General features: G+C 38.2%; 1 protein-coding gene across 1 annotated transcript; it reads right to left on the bottom strand.

The window, feature by feature from the left end:
• Window positions 1–5,568: 5,568 nt before the first annotated feature.
• Window positions 5,569–25,037, bottom strand: LOC132075543 (cytochrome P450 27C1). Its single transcript, XM_059476061.1, has 9 exons — window positions 24,610–25,037; window positions 19,896–20,086; window positions 18,084–18,283; window positions 16,115–16,324; window positions 14,688–14,851; window positions 11,999–12,165; window positions 11,143–11,221; window positions 10,259–10,462; window positions 5,569–7,841 (listed from the first exon to the last, which is right to left on the bottom strand). Exons 1-9 carry the CDS (start codon window positions 24,934–24,936, stop codon window positions 7,725–7,727), a joined length of 1,659 nt encoding a protein of 552 aa, XP_059332044.1. The 5' UTR covers window positions 24,937–25,037; the 3' UTR covers window positions 5,569–7,724.
• Between the last annotated feature and the right edge of the window lie 1,375 nt (window positions 25,038–26,412).

The raw sequence follows: 26,412 nt of genomic DNA, 5'->3' as shown, positions 1-26,412 counted from the left end.
TCTGAGCATTTTTACTAGAGATTTTTTAATACAGGATGTTCCCTCAAAATCCCACCTTTTGGAATCAGATGAATGGGTGTCCAGACAGGAGAAAAAGTAATAATCTGAATCACAAAAACTGTAAACCAAACAAGGGCAGGGGGAATTAAACCACCACTTAAACATTTTCAAATATTTTAAAGAATTCACAGCCTTGAGTCACAAGCTAAGGAAAGACAAAATGTGACACTTCTCTCTTGGACATGGAGGTAAATTTATTATAGATATTGCTGAAGTATGCTGCTTGTAAAACAAGCTTCCAGAAACTGGTAGCAAATAGAAAGCCAAAAGGCAGCTATTAACAGAGAGCAGTATTTTTGGTCTACATAACAGCAGTGAGCTACATCACAACAAAACAAAGCAAACTGCCTGGATAGGAATAATCTTGCACAGCATTATCCCCTGGCTGTATGTGTGCTGTCACATCTTCTGAGATCCTAGCCAACCAAACAAACAAAAATATCCCTTCCTAGCACGCCAACATGATCCAGATTTACCAACTCTTACACAGCAAACATTTAGAAAGGCAAGCAAGCCTACATTCCCTAGACAGGGCAACAAATATGTACAAATCCATTTGCAGATCCTACCAACACTGCACCGACTCATAGCCTCAAAAGTGTGTGGTGATCCTGGGAACCACACAGTTCTTTCCTGCTGAAATTACACATTTCCATTCTATTTTTTTCTATATTAGCTTTTCTATATGAGGAAGAACAAGAAGGTTTGACCTTGCCATTAATGAAATATTTCCTAGAGATATTTAATTAATTCTCCTATCCTATCCTATCCTATCCTATCCTATCCTATCCTATCCTATCCTATCCTATCCTATCCTATCCTATCCTATCCCATCCATTATCACAGCAAACAAGTCTTCATCTTCTTATATAATTATCAGAACATGTAAATGGAAATACACACAATTAGTGCTTTATATTGTACAGGATGGAACAGTGCCCCACACAGGTTTTGATAAAGGTAATCTGATCAGTTATGATCTTTTTATTAAAAAAAATATTTTACAGATTCCTGTTTGTTTATATGTAATATTAGAGGCAGTTCTGTAGACACTAGTCCCACATTAATTATCTTGCAATTAGAGGTTGCTGTTCATCTCACAGGAATGTCCAGCTGACCACAAAAACTTTATTGACTCACTGCTGTCTTTGATGCATTTCTCTTGGCCCCTTGGTTACAATCACTAGTCACTAAAAACACCAATCACAATCACAAAAACCAGCCAAAGAAAGTATCTTCTAGCTAGCAGTTCTTACTCATTTATAAGTTGCCATCCTCTTAAAAAATACTTCAATAAATATTAAAGCATGACAAGCCTTCCTTGTTTTAGTTCTTCTTTACTGATCCTGAGAAATAAATAATGGATTCTCATTGCTCCCTGGTGCTGACACTAAACATCCCTCTTTCCAGTCAAATTGTTCAACATTAAACTTCCAAACTTTAGATGTCGAGTGCATGATGATAACCAATAAAGAGAATGCTTCCATTTGTTGCCTAAAGACATCTAAAAATAATGAGCTCTTTTCTCCTCTCTTTTTTCTTATCACTGTGCAGTTACATAATAGTCATAGAAGTAAAGCAAAGGCCTAGGAAGATTTTCTCCTCTGAGAAGTAGCCAGCTCAGTGGAAAAGCCTGAGGACCTTGACCTAACTCAGCATCTGGGAATGTAAGGTTATTCCCCATCCACTATATGTTTTTCTCTAATTTAATTCATTTTAATTTTACATGAATCGCACAACTGGTATTTCATCACTTCTCATGGCAGAAAATCATTAGTAGCTCACTATTTTCTGTTCCAGTAGAAAAAAGACAATGTGCTAATTGTAATTATTTTCTAGCCAAATAACAGCATAAATTTCATTTGGTCTTGCCTCTAGTATTGTGCGGTGGAATGCCAACATCAAAAATAATAATGAAAGTACTTAATACCAAATTATCCATCAACACAATTGCAGTAATTACAATCAGTACTCTTGCATTCCAATGTGACCCAGAATCATGACAGATTAAAACATTAATCTCTACCTATGCATTTGCCAGTGAAGCTTTGTCAGTTGAGATGACCCAGTCCCACAAGATGCAGAAAGAGGAATTCAAAACAATGAAACTGTTCAGAGTGGGCCTAAAATTCACAGTCTTGAAAACATACAAACATTATAGACATCTGCTCTGATGCTGTATTAGATTTTCCTGCCTCAATTTAATCTGACATAACCAGTGGATGGAGAAGTGTAGCCATTCCCTGCAGAGGTGATGATTGATCTCTGCATCACAGGAGGAGTTAGAAAGCTTTGCCAGCTGAGATTTATGTCTTAGAAATCTGCAAAGTTGGGATGTTTTTTAACCATTTTAAAAATACAATGTAGGATAGAGGTGAGACAAATGGCTGCCCACACTTCCTGGAGCTGATTTCTATTTATATTGCAAAACTAAGCTGACTAGCAACCAGTGAATGATTACTGCTTGGATGAATTTGGTGCCTTCATTCTTTGTGGAAAGAAATGCATGTTATTTCATACAACCTCCTCTGAAAATAACAGGTGTTTGGTAAAGTTATCATGATTGCTATGCATTTATTATGTATGAATTTGTGACCATAAGAGAAGCATCGATAAATGTGATAGTCCTTAGGAAAATTAGAAATACTGACTGCCTTTTCAGTGGTATCTTCTTAAATGAAGATGTTTAGCCAAATCCCTCCAGATATGTGTAACTGATTCCCTGCATACCTTTCTGATTCTCTAATCCACTAGACTTAATTCTTCGTTTCACATTTGGGATGAGACTGCCTCTGCATTATTTGGGAATCTTCAAGCAAATTCAAGTGTTCACCCCTGTCTGCATAAAGGAGACAAAGAGCTTCAGGAGTTGAGCTGCTGAAAGTGAGAAAGGCTTGTCCAAATATTTCTTATCCCATTCTTAGCTGTGGTGGCAAACATTCTCTCGCAGCCGTTTATCCCTTAGACACTTCTTCCCAGAATCCCTGACTCCAGCCTTCCTTTTGTCTGAGTAAAGTGGGCTGCTTCAGTGAGTTTACACTTCAGTGAGTTTACACTTCAATGTAATTGTTTCCCAACTAGATAAACATTTGACAGCAAACACAGAGTTTCAAACATTGCCAAGATTGCTACAACACCCTCTAAATGGTGTCAGATGATCTCCTGTTTGCTGCAATGTTTACTGCAGGAGTGTCTGAAACACACAAATATCCCCCTCAATTGCTTCCTGTCTCCTTCACTCTTATCTCACCTCGGCTGTTATCTCTTCAGAGTAGGAACTGGCTTTATTTTGAATTTTGCATGATAACAGGTAGAGTGTCAAAGCTCAATGATTAACAAACTGTTAAAGACAAATCTCAGCAGGAGCCATACAGGATTGCAAAGGCTGGATTTTCTCTAACAAAACATTTCCCATATGAAACTTTGGACATGCTCTATTTTTTCCCACGTGCAAATTCCCATTTTGAGCAAGGATATACAAAAGATGAACAGAAATTGAGACTGTTTACATGTACAGGGGCAAAGAGACTTTGTGAAACAAGTGTAACCAAACTCTTCTATCTTTAAGAAGCCATAATAAGTATATATATTATATATTTATTATATATTTATATTTTTTCTTTTTTTTTTTCCATAGATATATAATCCCAGACTTTCACTAAGGAATACTATAAAGGCAGCACCACCTAGTGGTACCAAAACCAAAGTGTAGTATTTTCAGTGGTTTGCCGAAAATCCTTTTGGAAACACACGGGAAATTCAGCTGAAATTATTTTTTAAATACCCACATGACATTTACATGTTTTAGTCTTTTTTTTTTTTTTTATCTTGCTTCAATAAATACAGTCCATGATAGAGGTGCTCACTTCCAAAAATCAGAAGGGTCCAGTGTGTCAGGGCCCAGTTTTCCTCCCCAGAGATGGTATTGGCACATGGATTTACATCTGTGCTCAGTAGCTGTGCAGTGCTGGGAGTATCTTTAGATCATCCTACCGTCTGCTTTTCACTTGCCCCTGTAAATCCTCTATTGACACTTCAGGAGGTGAAAAACCCTCGGATTCATCTGCATCCGTGGGAGCCTGCCAGGGCAAACTACCATTGTTCTGAGCAGCGAGAATCAGTGGTTTGTTACAGCCCTTCTGAGTCTTCCTCTGGGCATGCACTGGTGGAGTTTGGCATTACCAAAGATATAAATCTTAGCAATTCTATGAAATTATATGATAGCATGTTTTAAAGTTAGAAACATTATGTGACGTATGGAATTCTTTATCATTTCATGGTTGTGGATATTTATTTTTTTTCAGTCTTCCCCACGTCTCAGAATGACTTCATTCTAAACTCTAATTCTCCTGAGAGTTTGAAACCTTCCACACCAGTTTATTGATTCATTGTTACTGGTGATACCTGTTTTGAACAGGCATTGTCCTTTGCCTTAAGGAGTAAAGAGCTTAACCTGAAAGTATTTGAAGAGATTATGTCCTCTTACAATATTCACTTTTCTAGACTAATTACATGAACTTTTTGAGGATAAATTTAATCTCTTGCAGATATCCATGTTTCCACTACCTGTTATCTAATCCAACTGGAAAGAGCAAAATCAACTCAGCAGTTTTGTGTCCAACAAAACAAGTTCTCCAAACCCCATGGTTACATAGCTTCCAGATGTGCCAGGGCTTGATCTGCCAGCAAACCACAGGGAGGCAGAGCACAAACCATTATAGCACAACCCTTTCTCCACTCACAGAAACTATGAACCTGATAACCTCAGTGTATCCTCATCTGCCCAAATCAAACTCCACCCTTCTTGAACAGTGAAGCACACTGTATTACAGCAGTTAGAAGTACCTCTGACAGAAGTTGGGGAAGAATAGGTCAGATTGCATCTCCTACATTGTAGGCTGTATTTCTCATTATTCTCACATACTTGCACTTTCTAGTCACCTGTGATTATCTAAGCCTTCCTCCACATATTACATTTTCAAGTGGTGAGCTCCTCAAATAAATTATTTTTATTTCCCACATACATATATTTTGCTATTAAGTTCCAGCCCATTTCTATTACATTCTGGGTTGTTTAGGTTTGATTTTCACACTTTTTGCCTTTTTTCTTTATATCTTTAATACTGATCTGTGTATTAAGCAGTTAATCAAAACATTAACATTAGAGTCAGTCCTTGGGTATTTCTTGGACAACTTTGCCAGTACCTTTCCTCCACAATGACAGTACCCTTAAGATAATGTTATCTCCCCTTTTGCCAAGTCATTACACATCTTAAATTCTTGTAAGAATGCCCCTCTTTTCTAGCTGAACTATTACCTTTCCATGGAGTAGTCAATCTTTCAGTTCAATACAACAACTTAAAGACTTGAGGCTGCTAAAGAAAAATGCCAATATAAATAGTAATTAAAATAAGAACAATGCCTCGTAAATTCTGTATAAATATTTTATTACGTATAAAAGACAACTTACATGGATAGGTGCTCTATTAGAACAAAATACTGGCTGTTTTCATTAAAAGATTCAAATGCTACAAAAAGCATTTTAGAATGTCTCTTCCATCTTCTGCACTGACATTTTACTTAGGGACTCATACCAAGCAGCAAATGTACTGCAACATACCAGTGGCTGGTGTTTCTAATGATGCTGTGGCAAAGCAAAAGGAAGGCACCATATGGCATCCAAATTTGGATTCAAGGCAGGAGCTCCTTGTCTCCAAGTCAACAAGACCAGGCAGAGTTATGGAGTCAAATACTCAGTCCATAGACTTTTAAACAGATTTTGCAAAACATCTCCTTTGGGATGTCAGCTGCTTCTGGCAAATACAAATTTCTTCATTTGATTTAAGATGGAGACAATTGAAAATAACAATGGGGGGAAAAAAAAGATGGAATAATTGAGAGCCTTGGAAAAATCAGAAGGCAGGCTTGTTCAAGGAAAATACTCCCAAGAGAATACCTGGTTTTCTTACAGTACACATATATGCTCAACACAAGAATAATATTTTTAAAGTCCTTATGTAAGCATTTAATCCTCTACTAGATCAGATCAATTTTGTTTAGTGTTATTTTGTATAGGAGATCCATACAAAGGAGATTTTGGTTCTCTTTTGTCTAAACCTTGAAAAGGCACCACTAAAAGAAATTAAAATACTTTAACAGTGCAACTGTAGTAGCTAGGTGGCAATGTGAAATTTCATGCACACCATTAAAACTACAGAGGTTTTAAATTTTTCACCTGTCTTTGACTTCCAAAGGCTAGACAACCAAAGAAAATTTTTGCCATTTTAAAAAACAAGCTGCAAAACTTTTCCTAAGTTTATTTAGCTGAAATATTTATTATTGTATGTAAACTACCTCCCAAAAAACAGTCAGAGCCTGACATGTAAACAGTTAACTATATATAATTACATATGTACCATAGTAGGATATGCAGGTTTGAACATTGTTCAAGGCATAATGTGGACACAGGGTACAAGGTTTCTCTCAAAAATGGGAATGTAAGGTTAGTGCAGTGATACCAAAGTTATCCAAAGTACCATGAAAGGAAGAGTTTTCTGTTGGGTGTCATAGGAAAAGTAATCATAATAAAAAAAAAAAGCAACCAAAAAAATGACCCCCAAAAGACCAAACCCAAACTTCCAGGTGTAAACTCTTTCTGTTAGGCACCAGATAGTAAACAAACTTCTCTGAATGCTTCAGTAGTCACATTTCCATCCAACAGAATTCTGTATTTGCCTATGGGTTCAGCAAGTTAAAATGGGAAGATTCCAGTTCTTTACTGGTGAAGAACAGTAAAATTTACTGTTTCCAGTTCTTACTGTTGAAGAATAGAATAAAGTCAAAAGCAGTATTTTAATTGAATGATAAAAATGTAACAACTACTTTCTTTTAATATTTACATTTGGGTTTGGCATATTAGCTAGAACAATGAAAGTGGCTTGTGCTTTGGTGATGAGAACAATGCCTGGCTTCAAACTCTCCAATGTGACATTTAAACTTTCATTTTTAAGATTTTATTTTTTAAAAACCGTATAAAAACATTTTATGGGCATTATGTTTAGATAAATTTGTATATGTTCTGTATTTCAAGTCTAAACAACTTGACATAAGATGTACTTTTTCTATCCTTACTTTTCATATTACTGGGGTTTTTTAATTACATGCAGACTAAATGTTTTTACATATTTAAAATTATCTCAAAATTTAATGTTAATTGGAAACTTTAAAAAACACTGGAGGACAAGAAACAGGAAAATATAAACTTATACATGCAGCTAATTTCCACATATTACATAATAATCCCCTTGCTCTCAAATGCACTCACTGAGTAGCAGCATGACAAAACCACTGAATGATACTGACATGTCTGAATCTACTTCTGGTTGGCTTTTTTCAAAGCATGTGCTGTTCTTACAAGGAATTCTCCCAGATAAAAGGAGATTCCCAGTGCAAGTAGGAATGTTTTTGGTATGTATTTTCATGTGTAATTAACTGTTAGGAGGAGAGGTAATTGCTCTTATGTACTGCAAGAACTAAGGCAGAACATAATACTTCATGATACTGTCAAATAGCTGCAAACCAGAGAACAAGCATGTTTTAAACTTCCACAAAATGCAAACCTGTTTCCATGAAAATTGTATAAGTACTTCCAAAATGTTTAAGTTTCACTTCCTGTCAGAAAATCTGACATTGATGGAGTTTCCAGGAGTCAGAAGTCCATGAGTTTTGGCATGAACTGGTTCAGTTTTGGGAGAAATTTTGATTTCAAAATTCTGAAGTAGCTGTGAACATAAACAGAACAAGTATTAGAAAAACTGCAAAATTACCAATGAGGAGTAGCCTTTAAACAAGAAAACATAAGAGACTGTCACAAGCAAAATTTGTGTTGCCAGTTTGGCAGTTTAAGTGCTATGATTCCCATCCTGGAAAAGAAAAAGAAGGTGTTACAAGGTAAAGATTATAATTCAAAATCTTCCTCCTCTGATGGAGGGAGGACTGAGCAAGTCCTTTCTGAAGAAATCCCCCAGAACCAGATGAAACAGTCTGAACTATCAAAGAAACTAAGGTCTCCTCCAAACTTTGTGAGGTTCCCCTCTATGTGTTTTTGATTTCACTGCCTTTAATATCAATCAATATGTGAAATTATTAAGAAAGCTGTAGAAATCCAAATCCCATCACTCATTTTTCTGAATGAAGAATAATTCAGCTCTCTACTTTTACACTTTCAAGAGGAAAATACTGCAACATCCTCAACTTTTCCTAATAATAAATCTCAAACACTTTTTTCTATAAATTAAATAATTTTCTTTATTCTTTCTCCTAGTATGACTGATAACCAATGCATTATTTTCCTATACATAACTACATTTTTCAGTGTCAGATGGTTGACAAAGCTTTTATTTAATTTTACTCTTTTTAAAATCCCTCTTGTTATTATCTTTGTCTTCCAAATTTCCTTGAATTTGGCCATATTGTCCTTAAAATGCAGTGCATGGGGATGGCTGTTTATTGCTGCTAAGTGAGACTTCATCAGTGTTTGGCAAGACTGAGCAATTTAGCTCCTCTTTCTGACATACAAAATGCTTGCTAATGCTGCTAATATTATCTAAAATCACATTGCCTTGCCAGAATTGAATGATTTTTTACTATATCACTCCAGTCTGCTGCTATGGTACTAATATTACTCAGACAGTTGTTCATAAATTTGTATTTGTGCATTTATTTATTCTCAAGGGCACTAACTTGCAACTGTATTAATGAATAATTTTGTATTGCTTCTAGCACATTTCTCATTTTTCTTCAAAATACCATATTCATGTCCCCTGATTTTAAATTAATTCACATCAGCTTGGTATCCCATGCAAACTGTAGAAGTATTCTCTAATCCATCACTTACACTGTTAATGAAAATAACAGCCTAAATCAAATGCAGGGCAGACTTTTAGTGAATTTTAATTAAATGCTTTCCCAGTTCAACAGCAATTATTCTATAGCTACTGCCTCCAGCTATTTCCTTTTTCCAACCAGCTGTGAATGCATTTTGTGGGCACTTCCATCTGGAACAAATTTTATTAATTTAATTGAGAGCAAAAACATACAGGACGTGTGAAAATACTTCCTGAAGTCAGAGTACATGACTTAGTTTATACTCCCACATGAGGTAAGTGATCAAGTCAAAGAAAGAAATTAGATTGGTCTGAAACAATTTCTCTTTGATGAGCTCCATGTGTTTCTAATTTTAACTCACTGAAGTATCATCTCTGTGTTTGTAAATAGGTTGTGTGCTGTTTTGCTCTAGTTTATTTCCAGAAAACAAAGCAGGTTCTCCATTGCTTCCTCGAGCCTCCTTTGACAAAAGATGGAAGTGTGTTTGTTTTACCAAGCCCCCTGGGAGCTCTCTCACTCTCAGCTCTGCAGGACAGGCACTAATTGTTCAGAGATTGCTCTCAAAGTTTACTGAAGGAAATTCAAAGAAAAATTCAATCAAGCTTTCCTTTGAATATATAAAATTGATCTAAATATTTTTATAGTTAAGTTATATAAATAGTTGTCAAATCTTCACTATTTGATTGCACAACCTGTACTCATTATTTGAGCTGTAGGCTGTCTTGTAAATGACAAAAAAAATGTAGCAGCTGTTGGGAACATTTTCTTTATGATATGAACCAATCAAAAACAATATATCTCAATATGTACTATTTATATAGCTATAAATTATGTATATCTAAAATGAGAATGAGTTAGAAGAAAGAACTAGAAGAGACAGAAAAGCCCAGAACACAGAAAAATTCTGTCTGCCATCAGTATAAGGATATAAAATCTATTTTCCATCTTTGTAAGTTCTGAATTCTTCTAAATTAAACACAGAAATTGAGCAGGTAACCATTCTAATACACATTAAGAAAGATTTTTTTTATTTGCTTACAAAAGCCTTCTGTACCAAATCTATATATTTCCGTACCAAACTTACCTTTACTTTTATATCCTGTGTACCATACCATCTGCAATGTAGTTTAGGTACTATGCTACATTTCAAGCATGATTATTTTCAATTTTTTAAGTCTCTGCAGCTTGAGTACATCAGACAAAACTCCAAAACAAAGGTTTTGAGCACTGTAGTTAACCCAGAAATAGCATACATAAAAAAAAATTAATACCAATTCACTTTTTTCTTGTAGTGCTGTCATATAGTTCTAACCTGAATGAGTGCAAGATGGATTTCCAGCTCTGCAATTCTTTTTCCTATACAACTTCTGATGCCATAACCAAAGGGGATGGAGCCAAAGTTGTCTACTCTGTCCAAGTTGTCTTTCCTCAGCCAGCGCTCAGGTCGGAACTCATTTGCCACTGAGAAATTTTCTTCACTGTATGAAGTGGCATAATGACAAAGTGCTAGCTGGGTCTGAAGAAATAAATGATATTTATATTTAGCTAGCTCCAATGCACATAACAAAATTTAAAATCATTTGCAATTACTGAAATTTCTGCAATAAGAGGTGATAAAAATTAGGCAACTCTGAGTAATTCTGAAGACAAAAGGAAACCTCAAATATCAAATCCCTTACTCAGTATGTCAAAGGAAATAATCTTCAAATTATTTTCAATGTTGCTGGATATGTTAGAGAACATGCAATGGGGAAGGAGATGGGAGCAAGTCACAAGAATTGGGAATTGTTTCATAAAGTTGCTATGAGAAAAGGGAGAAAGTTTCCACAAACGGAATTAACAGACAAAGAATTGGAAAACTGCAAGAATAATGAAATCCATGGGTTTTTTAATTGAATTGTATCATTACACAGATATGTTATTAATAGACTCCACCATCAAGAATATTAAGAAGAAGTCAGGATGATAAATTTCATTTGCAGGTGAGGATCCAAAAAAAAAATCAAAACAACAGCAGCAAGTCAATCATAAAATCTATTTGTGGCATATAAATGGGTATTACTGAAATACTTTCCTCTTAATATTCTAGCATGGTGAAATCTTTTAAAATCAATGAAGTATATATATGTTGGAGCAGATCATATTTCATTTGCAAAAATTAAACTGTTCTCTGCAGAGAACTGCAACAGAACCTACCCCTTTAGGTATCAAGTATCCTCCAATGACCAAGTCTTTTTGGGTCACTCTTCCATTTCCTGGCAATACTGGATATAACCTAGTGAGAAATATTTATCTGAAGTTCAAAAGTAATAACTAACACAATTTTTAAAATGTTAAGATTCCAATTTGCATTCCCAAATATGCAGGATGAATGCCATATTCAATCACACCAAAAATGTTTTTCAGGAGTACAGAACACCTTGGAGCTTCAAAGACCTTGAATCATCTGTAAGAATATGACCATCATCTGAGAAAAGTTATTTATTAGTAACTGAATGTTGAGCTATTTGGTCTATACATTTATTTGCTTTATACATGTGCAAGCATGAAGGTAGGTGGTCAAGCTGGAGACATTTTAGCACTACTGCTAAAGCTGAAAAAGTCTTATTGATGCCTTCTCTAAAATCCTCTTACTTCCCTCACCTCATGATGAACATTTAGTATAAACATATTTTTTAAAAAAGTATGTCACATGCCTTTAATTTAAATCAAAAAGCTTGAAATTGTTGAAGTGGGACTGCGAAGTACCAGTGTGGGGGAAGAGGTTGTTACATTTTATCATACAGACTAAAGGGAAAAATCAAGCTTTCTATTCTCTACTTTAACAGACATGTCCTAGGTTTATGTTACCACTTCTACCATACTGAAAAACATTAAACATTATGTAATCTATCTTATTCATTGCTTGAGCATCCTTGGACACAATACTGCTGAAATAAATAAAAGTAGAAGCAGCAAATTGCACTAGCAACAATAAACTACAAATGCTAAAATGGAGTCATTCTCTGCTAGAATAACATGGAATTAAATCTTTTAGTTGTCTGCTACTTACCTCAAGGTTTCTTTCAGGACAGCTCTAATCAAAGGCAATTTTGGGACATCATGAGCCACTGGAACTTGATCTTTTCTCAGTTTATTGACTATTTCCTCATAAACACGTTGCTGCACCTCTGGGTGCTTTGCCAACAAGTATATGGCCCAAGACAAAGTAAAAGAAGTCTAAGGAAAAACCACAGTCATCAACCACAACAAGATTACATTAATAATAATTTCAAGCCACGAAAAACAATCAGCTTTCAACTATGTGTTTTATATGTTTAAAGTTACAAAACAGGCTGGCAATGATTCCCATCTGGATTCAATGGGAGGTTGCCAGACGTTGCCATCCCCTCCTTCATCCCTTTCTCATCTAAAAGTCCACCACATGTCAAAACAATCCCTGCTGATATTTTCCCAGTGAAATATAAAAAGCAACAGACAAACCAAATGCAAACCCAACTATGTGAGCAATATTGAAACATGAGCACTCCAAACAGCAATGGATTAAGTTAGCTCTTAGTTTTCAATATGCATTTCACCTTTCCTTCCAACAAAAACACTTCACAGGAAACAAGATAAGAAAATTCTTCTCAGAACATTTCCAACCCCTTTTAAGCATATGGGGGTCCCCCCCATAGCATTCACACAACAGAATTGATATCACCACTGCTAAGATTATACTTTATCCTTTTGGTAAGCAATGCTCCACCACTATCATTTAAAAAAATTTTGTGTGAAGAAGAAACAGAACACGAGGCAGGACATGGTTCAACTTCGAGCACAAGAGATTTAAAGAAGGCCATCATCTAATCTTTTTTCACCACAGCTGGATAAAAAATCAGTTTGTGGAAATGTCTTATTTTGGTCTTAAACTTAAGATCAATTTAGAATGCAAATTCATCATGATGGTGACCTTTTATGTCTTGTCTTCAGACAGGGGTATAATGCTTGAAGAACAACTCTCATAAGCTTTTCTTGATTTTCTTGCAATATGGAATGGCTGTGCCTTCTACAATGCAACCCAGTTGCATTCCACTCAGAGCAGCTGGCAATTGTGCAGAACTCTGGTTAAACAGTGTTCCTTCCCAGGTTCCCAGTTCCTTCATAACTTCTCAAAAATTAGGACTGTTCCAGGAACGGACAAAATGCTTTGCAGCCAACAACTGCCTCACAATTCCACTGAAAGCTTTTATAATCCTCAAAATCTCTTTCAGTTTCTATGATAAAATGAGATCTGAATTGACAGCAGAAGAAGAAAAAAGATTCCTTCCATTTTTGTTTTGTGCTTGAAAATGAGGAAGTCAGAAGTATAGTCCTCTCAGAAAAAGACTGTTGCCAGCTGAGAAAGCTGAGTCAAATGGAAAGGGAAATTCTTGTTGGCATGAATATTGTCCTTTTAGTTTAATGAAAAATGTCACACACTAAAAATGGAAAATTAATGATGTGAAAGATTAGAAAATGAATGGGATTAACAACTGTGTTTTACTTAAGAAACAAGATCAAAAACCTCTGCAAATTATTAAGCCCTTGGGACATTTAACCAATGGAGTAATATTCAGCACATAAAGAAGTTTTACATATGCTCCTTATTTTGGAATTCAAAAGTGATTGCTGCTGGGGTTTTCTGGTTTTCTTTAGAAACCTTACAAACTTTCTTAAGCCAAAAGAAATCTGAATTCAATTATCCAGAGAGTTTTTCTTTTCTTTAAGACCATTTTACTTTTTTACTTATTTTAACCTTTTTACTATAAGACTATTTAAGTCCACTTCTTTATCAAATTAATATATTTTTTTTAAAAAATTTGTTCAGTAACAATCATTTATAGTAGAAGTGTTCACCAATATTCTAAATAATTATGTATACATTTTACACGCAATAACTCATCTTTCTTTTTCCTTATTTTTCCAATGGTCATGCTGTAGTCAGTACTGAGCTACACTGATTTCATATGCTAGGAATGAGAGGGGAAGAGACACACATGGCATTAATGTTTCTTCAAATGTAAGGCAAATCAGAGGAATAAAGGATGAGAGACACTTGAAACACATTCCTAGGTGTTAACACAGTGGATACACCAGGCCCACTAACCCTGAGCCTCCACCACAGCCCTCTGCCTCAGCCTGACTCTGTGTTGTCAGCACAAGCAGGGGCAGAGTGAACTGGTGCCTTATCCACATCATTGCTGGCCTAACATCCCCCCAGTAATGGATTCCAGCAGAAAGCAGGTATCTGATCCATAGTGTGTGTCCCAGTTGATTTAATTAGCCATACATGGAAATCCTTTACCAAACTCTACATATGAATTTATTGATCAATTTTTTTCACCCTAACTTTCAGCTAACCTTTCTATTGTGCTCCACCTAAAGTAGCACAAACACCAACCTGATAAGCAAACTTGTAAAAGAAAATGTATGAAATACAAGCTGAATGTAAAGACAATTGCTATTTTATCTGTTTAATAAACTGTGGGACAGACTCCCAAGTAATGAGTTCCTGTAGACCACAGCTAGATCAGAACACTGATTTCATTCCAGTGGAGAGATTACACACTACAGGAAGCATTTTGTATCACTTTAAAGGCCTCGTGGCCTAAATGTGTTAAAATTACATCCTTATGAGCAATGTAACCCCCCTGAGGAGAGCTGCCAGTGATCCCTGTGTACAAAAACAGCTATGCACAAGAAAAATGGTAAAAGCTTACTGTGTCCACTCCTGCCAGAAGCATCTCAGTCATGTTGGCATAGATCTCTTCCAAAGTAAGTTCCTTACTCGCTAGGAGGTGTGTAAGTAGCCCACCATTCACTACTTCTCCTTGGTCCAGCTGAGACTGAATAGCCTTCAATTTGTTGTCAACATGGATTTGACCTTTGAGATTCAAAAAAATTGTTAAGCCTCCATTTTTATTTTTGTGCTGCTTCCGTTCAGTAATCACATTTCTCACGCTACGCTGCACGTCCAGGGGAAAAAAAAATTCTTTTTTCTTAAAGAAAAATCCTAAAGTGATGGTGGAGGTCCTTGGGTACTCGTGGCAAGGAAAGATTGAGCTGACAGGAACTTTGATAGCTCACAGCATGAGAATGCTGAGCCCAAAGAAAGGACATAAGAGACTTCAGTGCCCTTTCTTGAGGGAAGATCAAAGCCAAGTTTTACACCCACCTGGCTTGTCTCTGGTGACTCTGCAAGAAGTGGTGGGGTCTGCAGGGCATGCTGCAGCTCAGCACAGACGCTGCTGCAAGATGCTAGCAGCAACCAGAAGGTCAAAGCCACAGAACTTAATTACTTTGAAGAGAAAGATGAGGACCATCAAGTGATAAAAATACAAAAACTTGAGTGAATGACATGCTGAGCAATTTCACCCACAGCTCCATGTACACTCTAATGACTGCAAAGAGCATCTTTGGTCGAGCAAGGGATTTAAGAAGAGAAAAACTCCTCCAAAAGATAATGGCTCACAGAACGAGCTTACAAAAAATGAAAATGCATGCAGCTTTCTAATATTTGAGAGAGAAAAGGGGTTCAAGATTTTTTAACACCCAAGAACATTAGAAAAATAAAATTGCAAAGACAACTCCTTCCTACTTACATGAAAACTGATTTATAAAGTAGACTGGAATGTTCTATTTAGGAAAAAAAACCCCATATTGTAGTATATCAGTGTACTTCAATGTCACCTTATACACTTGTATACATACAAATAAACTTTACAAAATGTTTAATTAATATTCAGAGTCTAGTTTATTAACTTTCTAGTCAGTTTTAGTGGTGATTATGTCAGGGTGCTTAATTAAAATTTTGCTGAAGTCAACAAAAGTACCCTCATTAAAATTGAAGTGGCTTAAGATAAAACCTTGGCAAAGCACTTGGACCTGGAATGACAAGTGTGTGCTGAAACAGATGAAGATAAATAAAGAGCAGTATAACATAGGGAGTTTTGAAAGGTACTGATAAAGTTTGCTTTCAGTTGAATATTTTTTAAAACAGTTCCCCTGGCCAGTCTGCATTTAACATGAAACTTACTTCTGCCACAATGTCTTCTTATAATTTTAGAAGAGAAATGCAGCTTGTCCCGTTCAAACACACCCAGAACCTGCAGAAATACAGCTGAACTTTTCTACTACTAAATCTTACTAAATTTGAAGAGTCCATCCCAGGATCTGCAGAACTCTCTCCAGGGTTTTGGAATAAGTGGACGAAGCCATTTGGGAATAGCACCTGCATACATAGTGGTCTTAAACATGCTAAACATCAATTCCAGAGCCTCAATATATTCAACAGTCTGCTGTGGGATGTTGTTTTCCAGGCAGCCCAGCCGGCATTCGTACAGAATAGTGGCCACACCTGCATATAAAAAAATGAAAGAATTGTCTGTAAACATACATGAATATATATTAATAATTTAAAGAAAATAACTAGCATCAAATGGAACTACTTTACAATAAATTTATTAATATTATTACTACTTCAGTTGGGGAACAGATAAAACAGAAATTCAAAGCACAGTAAAAGAGCCCAGCTAAACATTGCAGCAAGAGAGTAGTTGCTATGTCAGTAATGCTCAGCATGAGAAGACAGCCAGGAATTCCACCAGAAGCAGAGCAGCCTCCAGCCTGTTTGCTGTGTTTTGCACTGCACTGTGAATCCTGAGCCTGCCCTGCTGGCCTCTGAACACTCAGGGACACACGAGTCCAAAGACATTCCTGATAACTGCTGACAATGGAGGAGTTTCTACCAGTGGCTGTGTCTGTCATCAGCTGGTAGCAAATAAATAATGAGTCTGTGTAAATGGATAAAAAGCCTGCACTCCAGACAGTGCTTTTACTGCACACACCATTCTCCACCCAGCCCTAAAAAAAGCAAGTGTGACACTGTTGCAAGTGGCAATATTGACTGTCTCTTGTTCTGACTTGCTGTAATTTTCACAGATCTTTTTCTGCAGTTCTGCAGGCACCTCTAGACATTATCTTTACTGACAAAAATAATTTTAAAATACGATTACTTTCAACTCACTCCTCCTTTCCTAATTTTCCTGCCTGGGAAGATTTTTTTTGCATCTTTTCTTTCTTTTGTGCCTCTTTCAGAAACTGCTAGCTCTTATACATCCTCTCACTGCTCACATGGTCCCTTCAAAGAAACCTTATGTATTGGTTCTCTGAACAGTTACAGAGTAAGTTAAATAAACAGCAAGTCATATAGAAAATAAATGTGTGCCAGGCACAAGTTATAAATGAAAAAGTAAAAGAATGTGAAGAATTTAAACCAACCCATCAATTACAGTGAATCTGTAAGCTCACAGTTTGAAATTCCATAAACTGGTAGTTAAATGCTGGTTTTAGACACTATTAATGTGAAACAGACCAAGCAGGCAGCCAGTAATTTGACACAAAGTGAGCAATCTGGATATTCTTCAAATCCCAAATTACTCAGTTGCCTGTCAGCAAAGAGTACCAATGTTTTTAAAGGGCATTACATAGAACAAGATGGGGTTGTATGCAGCCAGTTGAAGAAATACATAAAATATGTATACAAAACATGAGATTTCTATAGGAACACAGGAAATGCCATACAGGCTCAGGCCAGGGTTTCATTCAGCATTCCCTCATTAATGGTAGCCAGTGGCAGATGATCTTAAGGAAAGCATAACAATCCCATAGTTGGCATTTGTATGCAGGGAAAAGCAGTATTTTTTTCCCACATTAAACTATGAACTGAATTTAGATACATCACATGGGGATTCCTCATTGGAATTTGGCTGGTATATTGTGAAATTAACATGTCTTAGAAGTCACCTGTTAGAAAGTCAGCACCCTTATTCTTGAGAAACTAATACAGAAATACAGAGTACTGAAACTGTTCAAGACCTTGATTGAACATTTTACCTGTACACCAGCATTTCCATAGGAATTGCTCTTTAATAAAATGACTCTATTAAGGAATTCTACTGATACCCACTGCACTGACTAGGAAGACACACAAATGCAGAATGTCAAACTTCCTTTTTCAGATTAATCACATCGGGGCACAGTCATTTGACAGAAATTCCTAACCACAACCACACTGCTTTACATCTATTTTCTTTACAGATCCTGCCTGGGCTTACCTTCCATTGAGTACTTGAAGAAAAGGTTGTTAACATTGGTCACTGTTTCCCCATCCTCCTCTTGGCTTCTGAGGGTGTGGATTCTTTTAATTAAGTCTGTGATAACTTCATTGACTCCTTCAGAGTATACAGCCACATCTTTGGGTTTCAGAATTTTTTGCCTCAGTACACTTCTCATTTTTAGCCACTGCTCCCCCTCCCTAGAAGAAATTATTAATAATGTCAATACATGGTTTTCCTTAACAACCATCAGCTGGGTAAGAGCTCCACAACCAAACTGTTTGCAATTTTTCATGTCAAATGAAACCAAACGGTAAAATGAAAATTATGATAATGTATATTTTGTATTATGCTCCTACCATGTTATTCTGTATTTATTGCACATTCTCATTAAATTTCAGTGTTGCAACATGTCAATCTCTGGGTTGAGTGGCAGAATTTGCCCACTCAGTGATCTGAATTTGATAAGTGTCCCTATGTTAGTCTGTTAGTAGTAGCTAATGCAAGAAATTAGTAAAATATGCTATTAAAATTACTTTAAATAAACATTTGAATGGGTAGTCTACAAAACTGCTTTTACAGAGAAATAGTAGTTAATTATCAAATAAAAGTCTCATATTCACATCTGATAAATCAACAACTTGGGCTGGTACCATAAATTCTGTTACTGATACATCACTTTCAGCTATCCCAGTTCTAAATCTACAAAGTAATAAGAGAGCAGAGCTACCTATAGAGAAACAACTTACAGCTACAGATTCTGCTTTAGCTGAGCTATGCATGGAAACCTTGAGGATGAAGACTAAAAATCTGAATTCTAGTATCTACATGCTCTGTATGAGCAGAGTATTTGGGAACAGTGGTTCCAGGGACCCCTTTCAAATTCTTATGAAAATGGGCAATTATCTTTTATGTGTTTACTTTAAATTGTTATATTTCCCATTACTTTTTTTACCTGGAGCAATGCCATTGCAAGGCACAGAAACTTATCATCCAGCAGAAGAATTTGGTCTCTTTAACAGTTATCTCCTGAGTCTCCTGATTTAAGATCTCTTTTCACTAAGTATCAAGGAACTGTTAGTCTGAGTCTCAACTGCAGCTTAAGATTTGAGTCTGCAGTGCAATACATAAGACTTTTGCTACCATGAAAAACAGACTGTCCATGACTCAGGAAATTAATTTCCCTCTAAATAAACATCCTATGTCAGTGGGGACTGTGAGTAGTTCCCAGTGGCAATTAACCACACCCACACACGCTGCCAGGTTATGCAAGCTGTACAGACAGATAGCTCCTCTGCAACCAGCCAGACTCAAAAATATCTGTCTGGGGATGCACTACACTGTGAATTGACCATTCTTTACATTAGTCTACTGAGCGGGCACTTCAGAGAACAATAAAGCTAAAACCAATCTGAGCCAACAATTCCACACAGCACACTGCCTGCTAGATAGAACAGTCTAGAACTGATGCAATGAGCCCACATTCATGCAGTGCAGTGCCAAAGCTAGTAAGCTCTGTTCTATAAAACTGCTTGCAGGTAAGTGACTCAGCTCAAACTCCAGTTGATGCACACTCCCAAAGAATGTCTTCGTGCAAAGCAGCTTACTGCACACTCAATTACACATCACTGCCATCCCTTTGAAACTTCACGGCAGGACAAATTCACAGCATTCACCACAAATACCTACTCCCTTCTCCCCACTAGACCCACAAATTTCCCCACAGAGAAAAGCCTGATTTCCCAGATGACCTATACAGTCCTTCAGAAAATCACTAGAAAACAGGGGAAGTGAAGGGCTGACAGCACTTACGCAGAAATGAGCCCCGTGGCTCTGCCCCGTAAATCTCTGTACTCCTGCCAGGATTCCATGTTGGCTCTTTGTGGTGCTCTGCCTTCTGCTCGGAGCACTTGAGCAACCATGTCTCGATCTGCAATGGACACAACAAACTGGGGACCAAAGTGAGACTTGAAGATCTTGCCATATTCCTGAGTGTGTTTTTGCTACAGCATCACCAACAAAGAGAAACAGAAGCCAAGTATTACTAAGGAAAACTATGACAAAAGGAAACTGACAATTTGTTATACACAAACTCGCTCACATCTAGGATTTGATCCCCAGCCTTCCAGACAAGGAACAGTTTGAAATGTCAGGAGAAGCATGTAAGCATTACTGTGAAATATTCACAAGGAAAACAGAGAGGTCACACAGTTCAGGACCCTGACTGGAAAGACCCAAAGCTCTAAGGCACAGAGTGTGAGTGAAACCAAACACTGAGGAGATGAAAGGACTTAAAAACACATCCCCTCAGATCAAACAGGTTAGAAAGAATGTCTGCAAAAATGAAAAACATGGAAGCATATAAAGTTAAATTACCAGTATAATACAAAGATATCTTTTGTGAATAACTACTTACTCTACCATTTAATTGCTTATAAAGAAGCTATGCCTAAGTTTCTCACACTTAACCAAGAATAATGACAGCACAACAGCCTAGTGAAAAATTGCATTTTGGAACAGACTGGTCAGCAGTAAATTTGAGAGAGACATATTGCTAATTCTGCAAAAGGAAAAGGTGGGATCTTATTCTTCAAGGGGGCTTTATTAAGTGCTTGATCCACAAATCATATGATTCAGGCTGGAGACAAATAAGAGGATTGGAAATTAATAAAGAGGATTGGAAAATATTAAGCTGTGTATATATATTAAAACAAATATACAAAAGCAACCCAAACAGTTTTCCAGTAAGATTGCACTATCACTGTCCTGTGAAATCTTACTGATTATTTCAAATAAATTTCATTCTGACATGGTCATGAAGTGAAATTCTCAACTCTTACAAATTCACTTGGAGTTGAGGTACATCCTCATTTCAGAGGGGAAAAAATTTCCCCAAAACTGCAAAGTAGTTATTGGAAAGATATTATAAAGGCTGTGAAAATCAATTTTAAAGCCTTTATTTCTGGTTAAAGTATTAAGACAAGTTAAACTGACCAAAGTTTAACTTTGACACATTACCTACTTTCTAATCCAAAGACATCTGCACACAGAGTTATGCTGATTATAAGCCAAAGATGGTTGACACCAACTGCACTTGTGAAAATCTAGCATTGACCCAAGATTAATTTATTTGAAATATATTTTATTCAATCTTAGTTACATAGATGAATTGTTTAATTGCCAACAATAAGTTAAAGACACATGAATCACTCTTCAAAATATGATACCAAGTACGCTTAAAAAAATATAATTCTTTTTGTCTAGTTTCCAAATAAAACATGAGTTGTGCAATTGTGGTCTCTGCCAGTCACCTCTTAACTACTTTTGGAACACAATGGACAACTTCAGTTGAAGCTCTAAATATTCTTACAATTTTCAAAAATCAGCATCTAGATTCATATGAGATACATGTATTAGTCACCCTGATGAGGGAAATGCTACAGCAGGAACTCAGTTGTCATTTTGTGTGATCTGCTCCTAACCAACACCACAGACAGAGCAATGTACGAACAACCTCTCCCAAAATCCAAAGCATCTCTTGCCTTAGAAATGCTTTAGGCATACTGAACTTGGAGATAATAACTTTGAGAGTATGTGTCTTGAAAGGAAAGCATGAGTTGGGAAAGGAGTGTGGCAAGGAAAAAATCAGTGGAGTGAGGGGAATACAGGCCACCAGTCACAGAAAAACAGGTTCAACAAATTTTGGTATTTAGGGAGCAGTTTATTTTTTCGATGATGGTGAGGTTTACATGGGAAAACAAACTTCAACAGAAAATAAATCAAGTGATGAGCCATCCAATCAAATAAATTAAATACTAGTTTTAAACCAGAAACGACAGAGACAAAGTATTTGGACATCCCTTTCTTTCAATAGACTGAACACCATTCTATCAACTTCAGGTATTAAAAAAATGCCCAGGATTTCTACTTCAATATTTTCTATCACAACATGGGTTTTTATTTCCTTTGTTCCAAACCTTGAAAATGTTCCTCTCTAGTGCCTCACATACCACTCTCACACCAGTCATTCTTTCACACACCATAAATTCAAACTGCCAGCATCCAAATCCCACCCTCCTCACCTTTCTTTTCTTTATCCCTGCATAGCACTGATGAGACAAAAGAGATCCAACCCCATCAAATTAAAAATACTTTCCCTTTGTCATAATTGCTGTAGGCATTACTACTTTGGCCAGGACTAGCTGGAATCCTGTTACTGAGAACAGAACCTCCTTTGTGAAAAGGCTCTCGGCTTCCCCACCCCTTCTGCATATATGTGCGCACCAAAGGACATCGTTTAAGTAGCTGTGCTGGTTACCAGAGGGTTTGGGATTAATTGATTCCTGATGTTCACTGTATTGTTAAATTTAACAGACTGTTAAGTTTAATGCCTGCTTGCATTCTACGTGTAGGCAAACAGGGCATCCTGTGATTCTTGAGACTCTAGGCAGAATAAAAACTAGAATTATATTGCAACTTCTCCTTATCCTTCCTCACACTTTTCTTTCTAGGAATAGTATTCACTAAAGAAGAGATATTCACCATATCAGCTAGCGGTAGTGAAATGGATATACTATTTAGGATGTCTAATATTCTTTTTAATATTTTGAATAATTTTCACTGTTTTGACAGTGAAAGAACTTGAAACCAATGGTAGCATCTTTTTTAGTGTTATGAAACTAGGATGAGTACCTCTTAAATTCTGTACACCACCACAGAGTTAGAGGAAAAAAATAAACAGAATGAAACAAAGAGCTTTAGTTGTCTTCACCTTACATGTGCATGTCTTGGTTAGTAAGCAATTAAGCTGAGCAATTCATCATTAGCAATCTAGTTTGGCTGCCATGGAATACCGCATACATCCTAACATTTCTTCCTAAAAATCTAAATGGTAAATATAAGAAAGCTGGACAAAACTAAGCAGCTTATGTGATGCTTTATTTTTCTGTCTCCTGCCTCTTCCTGGTGTTTTCAGGCCCTTTGAAAATCTTAACTTTCAACTTTTGGTTCTCATACCATTTAAAGTTCGGTTTTCTTTACTTTCCCTTTTCTATTTTAATTTTCTTTTCTCTCTCTTCTTTTTTCCTGAAATTTCAGTAATTTTCAGACAGCAAACCTCTTGGGGTTTGTGAATTTCTGACTGTGAATTTCTTCCTAGCAATTTGGGAAAGGTCACTAAAACAAGCAAAATAATAAATGCCCCGTTTGAAGTATTCCCAACAAGATATGTACAGCCGGCGCAAAGCTTATGGATCCACAGCTGCAGAAGAGTGAAACACGCAGCTTTACTCCCTTATACACAAAGCGCTTCCTTTAGAATCGCTTGGACTACACGGGGAAAGGGCCCCAGGAGATGCACTGTGACTTTTCAGGAATGAAACCCACATGTTTGGCCAAGCAACCAAAAGAATTCATCTCTGGATAGCGACAGCCTTACGGTAAGAGTGCTGCCCATGCCAGCATCCCCGAGGCGCCGCACAGAGATCCCCGCTCCCCAGCTCCCTCAGGGATAACGCGCCCCGCCCGCCCTCACCAGGTGCGCCCCAAGGAGGGGACCCGCCGCGGCTCCACAGCAGCGGAGCTGCCCGGACCGGAGGACGCTGCTCAAGCCCCACCCGGCCCCTGGTTCTCTTGGCCGCCTCCCCCCGCTGCAGCACCGCCACACGCCAGGTGACAGGAGCCGCTCTCGGCCCGCCCTCCGTCCTTCCCTCCCCTCCCCTCCCGCCGCCATCCGGCCCCGCTTCCCGCCACCGCTCCCCTCCCCCGCGCCAATGTGGCGGCCGGGCAGGGGGCGGCAGGGCCGGCCGCGCCAGCCGCCACCGCTCCGGGCCTGTCCCTCGCCCCCCCGGCGCGTTCGAACCGCCCGCCTCCCGCCACAAGGCCGGGGACGGCCGCCGGGGTCCGGCCAGCGCTGACGGCGGCTCATTTACGGGTCTCTCAGGGCACCGCGATAGGCAGAGTGTATTTATGTAAGGGGAGGCCGGGGCAGGAGAGACAAAATGGTCTCTGAGCACGGCGGGGCCGGGCTGAGGGAAGGGCAGCGGCCGGGGCGGCTCCGGGTGCCGGCACAGCCTCATGCACGGGTGGGTGCTGCGGTCTCAGAGTCCGGGGAAGCCCACGTTTCCCAGCCCTGCCCGCCAAAAATGAGCCCTCTGCAGGCTTGTGAAACAGCTCAGTAAAAAAAGAAAAAAGAAAAAAAAAATGTTGTTTTTTTTTTTTTTTCCTTCTTTGAGGCACCTCCCCAGCGGTTCAAAACGCGCACAAAGATGCGCGGGGAGCGCTGGCGGGCGCCGGGGCACCGGGATCGTGGGATCCCCGCGAAACAAAACTGCGGAGCCTCCGGGGCTGCGGGAACTGGAGCGGGGGATCCCCGAAACCCGGCTCCCCCCTGCGGGAAGGCGGCGCGGCGGTGCCCGGCTGCGGCGCTGCTCGCCCGGCCATTCACCGGCGCTTTGCCAGGGGAGGAAAGGAAAGGTTTAAGCAACCCTGGCGTGATTAACGCTCTAAGTACCCGAGGGAGCTGTACCTGGATTTCATGGATGCGGCCGAAGCCGTCCTTCCAGAAGAACTCGTAGAGGTTGTAGAGGGTGTTGGGTCCGGGCATTTCGTGCAGGCTCTTCACGCTGCCCCGGCGGCGCGGGGGGGGCTCCAGCAGCTCCGCTGCGCGCCCCTCGCCTTTGTTCGCTGCCCGCCGGCCGGCCCGCACCTCCCGCGGCTGGCTGCTGCTGCACGGCCGCGGCTGCCCGGGAAACCTGCTGCTGCTGCTGGCAAAGAGCGCCTGGTAAATATAAGTCCTCTCGCATTCAAGTGTCTGCTTGCATTTCATCGTCAAAACTCTGGTGAGGAAAGACATGTCTTTTAATTTCAGAAGGGTCCACTTTGCTGCTGCAGCTGCTTTTTATTTGGTTGCTCTTTCTTCGGTGCCTGCTTTAACTTGTACAAGCAGCACTTCTCCAAACTTACTGCATGAGCATCAGTTTACACAGACCATTATTTAACGCTCCCTCCCCTAGGGCTGGAAAAGGGGGGTGGGTCTGGGATGAGACTTGAATAGAACGAACCTATTATTTTGTATAATTCAAATCAGATAAATTTACCCATTATACATGCTGCCAAAGTCCAGTTTTTGCCTCTTTCACCCATTAGTTTGGTGAAAAGCTCACCCCATCTTTCTCCTACTTTTTTAAAAAACAGGATTAGGCCTATTTTTTGGGGTTTTTTTTTTTGGTGGCATTAATTCATTCCCCTGTGTTGGAAAATCGGGTACTTTCTGCAAGAAGTTCTCTTAGAACCGTTCATTATCCTGTAACATATATGAAAAACATTTGTGCATCCACATATAAGTAGCAGTGGTCTTACGCAATAACCTTGCACAAAAGAATTCCTGTAAATTACAATGTTCAGAGGTGTTACTTGTATTGCAGAATGATTTATCTTTTGGACAGGATCTGCAGCTTGTGTCAACTTCTGTAGAAATCTGTATGGTTTAAAAAGTATTTGTGTTATTTTTGTATGTATTTCTGTTAGTGTTAGTGATTATCTGTAAAATGTTGATTAGCTTCTGAAATTATGTGGAAGAGACTATCTTGGTTTTTAAGTGAGTCAGCCACTTACATAAAATTTGAGGACAGAGGAAAGTCTTAAGGAAGATCCAAATTTCTAGAACAGAATTATGAATAAACTGCTGGAAAAGTAAATCTAATAAGCATAAAAATTATTACCTTTTGTTTTCCTTATTTATCTTCACTTAGATTTTTGAGGTTGTATTCTGTTTAAGCTCTGTGTGCCTGCTTATTTTGGACACTGATAACTCCACTTAAACAACTCTGAAGTTAGACAGGCACATCAGTCTTTATGGATACAGCAGTAAATTTTACATGAATAAAATCTGTTAAGGTACATGCTGGTTTAAGCTAAAATCACATGTTTGAAATAGACTTCATGATACTTGAAAGGGTCCAGAGAAGAGGATCAGGAACAAGAAATGAGAAGGTTTTTAAAAATTAAATAAGAAAGGTTGAGAGACTTATTTCATCTAGGAAGGATGGCTACCACGACCATGACAACACCCTACAGATGTGGACATCATTTGTTAAAAGGGTGCATGTAAGAGAGAGAAGAAAGAAGATGATGGTCTTATTTTGCAGCTCCAGATTTCTTGATTACTTTTCCAGGTAGCCTTGGTACCTCACATTTCAGGCAGCCAAGACATTGCAGGATGTTACATACTTGCCATCACTGTGCTTTGCAAGAACAGGTTTGAGAACATCATCAGGGAACCTCTGAAGTTCTCCTTCCTACATTTCTATGAAGTGTAGCTACATCATTT

This window comes from Ammospiza nelsoni, chromosome 7 (genome assembly GCF_027579445.1).
Source record: "Ammospiza nelsoni isolate bAmmNel1 chromosome 7, bAmmNel1.pri, whole genome shotgun sequence".
NCBI classification, from domain to species: Eukaryota; Metazoa; Chordata; class Aves; order Passeriformes; family Passerellidae; genus Ammospiza; species Ammospiza nelsoni.
The sequence above is the reverse complement of the archived record's forward strand: the minus strand, read 5'-3'. Positions and strand labels throughout refer to the sequence as shown.

Bases quoted from the DNA above. Each gene is read 5' to 3' on its own strand.
- LOC132075543 (XM_059476061.1), bottom strand. From the start codon at position 24,936: ATGTCTTTCCTCACCAGAGTTTTGACGATGAAATGCAAGCAGACACTT. The intron at 11,222-11,998 runs GTAAGTAGCAGA...ATTTCTCACTAG, and splicing joins GTCCTGAAAGAAACCTTGAG to GTTATATCCAGTATTGCCAG. The intron at 7,842-10,258 runs GTTAGAACTATA...TTATGTTCACAG, and splicing joins TCCATCTTGCACTCATTCAG to CTACTTCAGAATTTTGAAAT.